This window comes from Prunus dulcis, chromosome 8 (assembly GCF_902201215.1).
Source record: "Prunus dulcis chromosome 8, ALMONDv2, whole genome shotgun sequence".
Classification (NCBI taxonomy): domain Eukaryota; kingdom Viridiplantae; phylum Streptophyta; class Magnoliopsida; order Rosales; family Rosaceae; genus Prunus; species Prunus dulcis.
The window spans coordinates 4,483,103-4,491,836 of record NC_047657.1 but is presented as its reverse complement, the minus strand read 5'-3'; the positions used below and the strand labels follow the sequence as shown (position 1 = coordinate 4,491,836).

General features: G+C 37.7%; 1 protein-coding gene across 1 annotated transcript; it reads right to left on the bottom strand.

Moving 5' to 3' along the window:
* Positions 1-2,872: 2,872 nt before the first annotated feature.
* Positions 2,873-8,410, bottom strand: LOC117638086 (uncharacterized oxidoreductase At4g09670). Its single transcript, XM_034373181.1, has 2 exons — positions 7,846-8,410; positions 2,873-3,756 (listed from the first exon to the last, which is right to left on the bottom strand). The coding sequence occupies exons 1-2, from the start codon at positions 8,308-8,310 to the stop codon at positions 3,139-3,141; spliced, it is 1,083 nt and encodes a 360-aa protein (XP_034229072.1). The 5' UTR covers positions 8,311-8,410; the 3' UTR covers positions 2,873-3,138.
* Between the last annotated feature and the right edge of the window lie 324 nt (positions 8,411-8,734).

Genomic DNA, 8,734 nt, shown 5'->3' with positions numbered 1-8,734 from the left:
TAATTTACGAGTAGAAAATTTATTTTTCAATATCCACCACCATTCCATGTTTAACTTTTCTGTCAATCTATTATCGTACCATGGTAGTTACTTTCTTTGAGACAGTTTTTATTCATTGACTAGATATTACGGTCACACGTACAAGTCAACTATCACCAATTATATGAACTCTAGCCCTACACAGACGCATGCATTGGAAATTTTAGGCGCAGTTTCTACACATTCTCAGCAATTAAAAAGAGAAATTAGGGTCTTGACTTACAAAAAAGTGGTCTTACGTTTGAATTTCTATAGTACCTTAGTAGTGTGTGAGAGAGATCCCTCCCTCTTGTAGTATAGGTGTTGATGGCAAGTTTACACCCTTTTTTTAATTGTTTGGAAGTGTGTAGACTGCTAATTGAGCCAAACATTATCCCTCTTCTTCTAAATAAAAGTTATTTTCTTCTTCGTTACAAGATGGGCTGGTAAAAAACTGTCAACTAGCTCATGCACTACTCCAAGATACTCTATTACTTTAACGTGATACATTCGAGACAATACATTTTAAAATAAAATAAAATAAAAAAACTTAAGCAATATAATCATATGCAAAAGAAATGATTTTGAATGGAAGGTGCTTGTGTTTTACCATTGCACGTGGGACATGGATATTATCAAGGAAGGTAGAGTTTCTAGATATATATATCATTGGTGCAAGAGTAATATAATTGAACCAGAAACTACGCGTACACTACAAGAAAACCTTATTATAAACTACAGTTATACTCGTGACCTGTATTTATGTTAGTCGCAAACTATTCGTGGCTAAATTATGTTAATTACAAATTGAATATAAATCATATAACTGTGGTTAAAATATGTGTTGTCATTCATTTCATGACATATAGTGTTCGTGGCAATAAAGAGTTCGGCCTCATCTATACTCTTGATTTGACTGACTCTCAACATTCTTCATCATTTATCTGGATAGATTAACAAGATTGGAACCCTATATACGAGTATAAGTTGTACTAACTGCCACTTGGTCTCATGGCACTTGTATTTTTTAAGTTAAAAGAGATCCCACAAGAACTTGTAGCTCAAGTGTAAAACAACTTTATCCCTCTAGCATCACAAAACGCTATTGGCTTTTGCCATTCATATGCAAATTATGTGGTTCCACTCCGCTGAAGTAGGCTTTTGCAATACAATCATCCAAACACGCCACCCAGATTCCAACGAATGTGAAAATGAGGAACCTTGCGTTCCAAGGCAGGTTTAAAAAGGGGAAGCTGTCTTATGTTTTACCCCTGCACATGGAACATAGGTTTTATCAAGGATGCAGATTTTGAAAGGGTCATTACAGCATATACATTCCAGCGCTTCATGGTGCCGTCTTCATCACCAGCCATAACTTCAATAGACAATTTTCAAAAATAAGAAACAATAACTTGCATCACACCCATATTATAACACGTGCACAAATTATATCACGTGACCGTACTACAATATCATTCTATAATTTCTCAAATAAAAGACACAGAAATTGTACCAATCTTAAATTCTTCTCATACTTCGTGATGCTACAACTTTGTTAGAACAAGCCCAATGGGGGATCCAAATGGGGCTGAACCACCCGTGGGCTGCAAAATGTAGCAACTGATGTCAAAAAGCCATCCCCATTGGAACCAATTGGGTCTCTCAAACCGCAAGCTTGGGCCGAGGATTGCATGCATCCCCACAACAAAATTTTATAATTATGGTGCCATACATGAACTCCTCATGTGGACTTTTATATTAGCCACATAATCATTTTATTAAACTTAAGTGAAGTTGCTATTCAAATGAATCATGTGGCTAATATGAAGGTCCACATCTATAATCCATATATAACACCCTCACCATAGAACAACAAAATTCTATAGTTATGGTGCCATACATGAACTCCTCATGTGGACTTTTATATTAGCCACATGATCATTTTACTAAACTTAAGTGAAGTTGCTATTCAGATAAATCATATGACTAATATGAAGGTCCACATCTATAATCCATATATAACACCCTCATCATAGAGCGACTACCTTATACAGCCTACCATTGGGCTTGCCCGTACAAAATTTACTCACCTCCTTGCGAATTTCGAACTGGGTCGCGGAATCGGTACGTTACTGACCTCAATAATGATCAATAGATTAAACAAAGCAAATTCGTTAAGGAGTAAAGCTAGAACAGTACTAGTGGGAGAATGGATACTCCGCAAAAAGTCCTATTATTTCCCTACCGTCCTATAAATATCATGCCTACTATACTCCACACATGATCGATAGATTAGATCGCATAAATGTCATGCCTTATTATTATTTGCCAAATTGCCGATTGTTTGCCTACTAGACTACAATATCATGCATTCTTGAGCACCGTATTGTAAATATCAATGCCTACCGTCCGCACATTCATACATTGATACATTAATAAAGTGCACCTCATTTCATCTTATATATGAGTATTATAAAATAAATACCGTACTGAATTAAAATGTTACACAAATTGCAACCCGAAATACCATACCAACTATCCCTACCCCTTCGTATCCCGTACCATGGAAACTAGGGTAGCTTAGAACGGAAACTGTTTCCGTTCCACGTACCCTCTTCCCCCTCTCTCAACTGGATGTTGGTCCAGCATATTTCCAGCAACCCAACCTTAAAAAAGGGCAAAAAAGCGCCTTGTCTAGGTTGGAGGAACTATGAAGCTTACCTTATTATTATGAAAAGGGTTACCAGGTAACTATCGAACTGTCCGTATATTCATAGTGCTATTTGAATCTCAAAATATTACCTCGGTTGGGTACCCTCCTTACATGGGTCAGTATAAGAATCATTATTGCATCTAACCAGAACAAAGCTCACTAGTTTTATATTTCTCTTCGCCCACAAATGTGAGTTCCATGAAAATCACTTGCAATTTTTACATTTATTTTATTTTTCATACATTTCGACAGTAGCGTTTCAATACAGCTCAAGTTCATCAAGCTCTGACCCAAATTGTGGATGCCATGAATAAACTAGGCATACAGAAGAATGGGGATATTATTACTGACACAAGGACACCCTAGCACAAACAGAAGATGAACGACACATACCAGATGAGCCTCAGTTAATATTTGATATCTATAGGCTCAAAACCTTTGTCAATTGATGCCTTGACAGCATCAAGTACAATCTGTGTCTTCCTACTAAGGGTTGGCCACTTCTTCTCAGGTTTTGAACCATTTTTAATAGTACCTACCAAACGAGAAAACTCTCTTACCATGAGAACCTCCTGCGGAAGATCTGTGGTAACAATGTGCTGACTTGGTGGTGGTACCCAACTGGTCACAAATTCATCAAATCCGGTTTCGGAAGCAAAAGAAAAACAGGCCTCTTTCTCTTGATGAGGGATAACAAAACCATCAACATGCAAAGTACCCTTTGTACCGACAGCAGTTATCTCCATCGTCAAACTTGATAAGAAAGAGCAGTGGAAGGTAGCCACTTTCCCATCTTCCCAATGCAGAGAAGCTCCACAAGATAAAATCACCCCCACTTCATTAAATATAGGGCCACGCAAAGCTATTACTGTTTTAGGCAGTTCAAAGTTACTTACCCACAGGATTCCCCTTATACAGTACCACCCTGTATCCCCAAGAGCACCATGAGCGTCAAGGTCTGGATTCACACGAATATCATTCTTGAGAAAATCAGGATCACTAGCAAAAGTGAACACGGTGTGTATCTGCAGTACAGAAACAAAATGCCTTTAAAAGAATACCAGAAAGTGAGGTTCAAAAAGATCAGTCCAGTGCTGCCACAAACGAATTATAATCACCTAATCCAACATATCATCTAATCTCTACCACTGCAACTTGAATATATGCCTTCTGAGCAGTATACATTTGTAGAAAGCCTAACACTACTAACCGAAGAACCGATCCAAGTGTAGAAAATAATGCACACAAGTTTCTTTGTCAGCCTAATATTCTAGTACTATCATTTCTGGATTAGATGTACACAGTTGCACACTCAAATAACATAAATTGCAATTTTCTATTATTAAAATTACCAAATGTATTGCAAGGATTGCCGCCCAAAACCACATGCCATTAACATGTCCTATCACAAGGCTAGTACGGTTGTCTTTGGATCAAATAATCTTCCAGTACTTCGTACTATATGGAACTAAAAGGACATGCTTTTGGTGTTGCATTTGACTTGGGGCAGGAAATCAGGCAAAGTTCATCCTAACCCAGTTATAGTCAAATGCAGAGTAAGGCTAAAGCTTTACTCGGGGGTTCTGGGTTTGGGATTGGATTAGTAAAACCTAAACCCAAAACTAGCCGAATCGAACGGCTTCTCATATTCAAGTCCAATAAGAATTATCCCCTCCCCCATATTTAAAGAATACTACAAGAAGCCCTAACCTTACTTTTCCATCATCTCATGTTAACTATCTCATAACGAGGTTAATCTTTGGGGAAAAAACAGTAAATTGTTTTCCAGGTTCAAAAAAGTTCTAATCCCTTCAAATTTCTTTCAAGTATAGATTACAGAAGGCCTAAAAAGCTATTTGAATAAAGATCTGAATTCAGGATGCTAGCAAAGATTATATACAGAAATAATGGGTTACGTTATGCTTCCTAGAAAAGCTGTTAAAGCAGCTAATCTATAAGAAGGCTAAGAGAATAGAAGATGGAATGCCAAAAATAAAAAATTAATAATTACAATAATAAATATAAATAAATACATACATACAAATATATATATATATATATATATATATATATATATATATATACACAGAGAGCTTCCATTGAGGGATCCGTCAAATAAGCTTATTTGAGGGATACCCCTTGTAGGCCCCACTCCGGATTGTATTTCACTAATCCAAACCGTCTATTTTGTAGATACTCATTCAAAGATCATCTCTACAAAAAATCACTTGAATCTGATATCATTTGACCACTCAATTGAGTTATTGAAATTTTAGTATTTTCTTGAAGCACCATGGTCATTGATTTTGTAAGACACAATTGGATGTCGAAACGGGTTCCAATTTGTCTAATTTTTTGTAAGGATGATCTATGAATGAAGACCTAAAAATAGAGGGTTTGGATCATTGGGAAAAAAATTGTAGGGTACCCTAAAGGGCGTCCCTCAAATAAAATTATTTGAGGGATCCCTCAATAGAAGGGGACTGATATATATATATATATATAGGTAGAAAAAAAGTATCAGTGAAAATTAATAAATTAAATTGCATTTACATAATAATAGACCATAAAGTTTCGGCACAAATACATTGAGAATGGAATGCAGTAGGCTATAAATCATGCTACTTTATTGACCAGCAAGCTTCAAATGTGCAAAGCAGAAACAACATTACACAAACTGCCAGTATAATTCAACTTATAATGGTCTTTGACAAAGTGCTAGACAGCAACTACACAACTAGCATCAGGAAGATGCTACCAGTCCAAACAATGGAACAATGATTCCATTGCATAATGAAATGCTAGGCTGAAATTTGAAAACTAAATAATGACCACTTCTTTTCTGGTGGTCCAAAGCAAACACTACAGTCCGAAATTAAAGAGCTGCAACAAAGTACCGCAGTCAGCTTAATCAAATACAAGATCAATGCCAACACATGCACCATTACTATGTTAACGTTCACCTCTTATAATATGTAGGGTACATTAATCATATAATTGTAGTAGAAGTCCATTAAATACGCAGACACTCATATGTTAAAAAAATTGTGCAACTACATTGGACATGCTGCATTAAATAAATACTACAAACTACAAGGTCTTAGAGAGAAAGAGCTGGAAACTTTGAAGGGCCTCTATAACATAAATAATACAGACTATAGAAAAATACAATCTAGAGATATCCTCTTACACAGGACTTGAAAGATCTTAATGGCCTAAAATGGAAGGATGGTCTACCTTAAAATTTCTGAAAGTAGTTATTGAGGTCAACTGGAATCCATAACAGATACCTTAATCCCCTGAAGTAAGGATTTGAGAACTCAGGAGCAAGAGTACCTATAGTTGCTATGGCCAGGGAACCTAGTTTTGTAACTGAGGGCAGTTCGAGTTCTAGTTTTTTTCCAAGACAGATGGTTACTGTAAGTGTGCCCTGAGCAGGATCCTACTTTTACTCTTTCACTATATTGGCTGAACAGGTGCCAAGTTATTAGTAGCTAGGCAGCTAGGCCAGTAGTAGTACAGTTCAGGTCATGTCATGAAGCTACAGGTTCCATTGGTGGTCGTGAGACAGAGGTCAGAGGCAACTTGTTATATAGATAGCCATGCATGTTAATAGATCTTCATCTATACTACTAGTAGCAGTAGTGGGGAATTGTTTTCTTAGGTAAGGTTTAGTGTCTTTAATATAAGGATAAACACGCTTATTACTGTTTCTGCCAACATTCAGCCGTGGTAGGATGCTAACTTGTTCGTTAGAAATAAGGTCATTTAATGTCTATAAGTGAAGACTGGATGGATCCCCGCTCCTTGGGTATGCTTTCAAAAGGGCTGTTTTCATGTGCTCGTGGTCTGTTGGGTTTTCTGTACTTGTGGGGGAAGGCGGGATTGGCACATCTACAAGTGGACTACACAGAACTATGAGTAACATGATTTGTCTGTAATACGAGTACGGAGAATAGCACACTGGTTTGATAACTTTAGCTATGGAATTCGATTCGCCAGCTCAGCTTCTCCTATGGCTATTTGGATAAAGGAACCTAGAGGAAATCATTTAATTCGGTCTTCAAATCACACAATTGTGGAGCAGTAGATGATTCCTGCGATTAGTTTCTACTTGTTTCCTAAGTTTTTTAATATTTTCTGGATTTCTTGTTTAATTAAGATTCGGTTTACTTATTTTATTAGATTAGGATTTCTTTCCTTGGATAAGTTTAATTTCCTTTTCACTGTAGGATTAGATTATTGTAAATACCCCCATGTAATCCATTATAGACAAATTGAGTTATTGAGTTAAAGTTTGTTTTCCAGATATTGGAATTCTGGTGTGAAGCCAAACCCCTTTGTGTGAGCCAAGGACGGGTGTGAAGCCCCTGGAGTGATTCCAGACCTATCTTTATTCATCTATTTTCTGTTTTTCATTGTTTTTGCTTCTGCTAATCTGCCTAGATATTCAATTCACTCATGTCCATCATCAATTGCTAACATCAACATCACTCTCTTTCTTGCCCACCAACTAAAACCCCACATATTTTCCAGCCCTGCAGCCCTCAAACTATCCATCAAAACAACCCTTGAAAATTTCCGAATTCTTTGTCGAATAGGAACTTGAACTACCCCTTTTTTCTTTCAAACCATCCACTATTTGCCATTTAGCCTTATCATTTCAGATCCCAAATTCTTCAACAATCCGTGAACTTCTAATTCTACAAAACCACGCCATTAAAACAAAGTTTGGAAATCCTAAATCCTACTATACAAACCTCATCCTGCCTCACTATTCAGGCATTTTCCTTTCTATTTTTTCTCCTTTTAAATCTGCCTGATATCATGTCAAGGGCGATTGAGGCAAAAAAAAAACAATTCCACACCTAAAATGAGTCACTACCCAATTCACTACACTCAAGAAGCAAACAAAAGCACTTCAAATTGAAAACAGTACAATAACAATAACAATTGATAAAATGAAAAATAAAAAGAATTTTTCTAAAATCTACTTTCTTCGGAAGAACTGAGCATGCTCAAACATTCGCCTAATCGTTGACCAAAAGAAAAAAAAAATTCCAATCCCTTATCCTTCTTAAAAAAGAAGGATTGACAATTGAAGAAACACATACCGATCTTAGCTGACCAAAACGGTTCGGGTCGGAGAGAAATTCCGACATCTTCGCAGTCCTCGGGTGGTGCATCCACATGGTACCGTCCATGATCTGCACCCCACCGGATTCGCACGCCTCGGCAATCTTGTCAAACTCCGCCACGTTGAGCGCCACGGGCTTCTCGAGCAGGATGTGCTTCTTCTTCTGGGCCGCCAGGACGGCCCACTTGACATGGAGGCTTGTGGGGAGGGGGACATAGACGGCGTCGACGTCGGGGTCGTCCAAAACGGCGTCGTAGGAGCCGTAGATCTTAGCGTTGGCAGGGAAATTGTTGTCCTTGGCGAAGGCCGTCGCCTTGTCGATCGACCGGCTCCCGACGGCGTAGAGTGTGGCGTTTTGGGCTACAGTGATGGCGCGGGAGACTTTTCGGGCTATTTCGGCGCAGCCCAGAATTCCGAATCGGATTGGCGTTTGGGCCGACATTTCGGGGGAGGCAATGGAGGTTGTAGAAATGGAGGAGACTGTGAGTGAGGGGTGATACTCTGCCGGTCTGTCTTCTTTCTATCGTTTTTTATTTTTAGAACCTTCTAATTGAGAAAGGCGAAAATATATTAAATTCATGCATGCTATCGACTTAAAATTGAAATCTTGTTTTGCCACATCAACAGTTAACATAATTTTTAACAATTTTTCTAATGGATAGTGTATTTTGAAAAGTTCCGTGAAGTTTGTGTACTGATCAAACGGGTCAATAAATGTTGGGTATGAGTTTATAATGACCCCCATAATTTAGAGGGTTTACTAGTTAATCATTTTTTTTAGCTTTCCACGCCCATTCTAATATCTATATTGATTCTCTACAATTTCATACTATTTTCATATTGCAGAGTATAATGAACATGGCTTT

Excerpts from the sequence above, each read along its gene's own strand:
- LOC117638086 (XM_034373181.1), bottom strand. The coding sequence starts at position 8,310 with ATGTCGGCCCAAACGCCAATCCGATTCGGAATTCTGGGCTGCGCCGAA. Across the intron at positions 3,757-7,845 it reads GTTTTGGTCAGCTAAGATCG|ATACACACCGTGTTCACTTT; the intron begins GTATGTGTTTCT and ends TCTGTACTGCAG.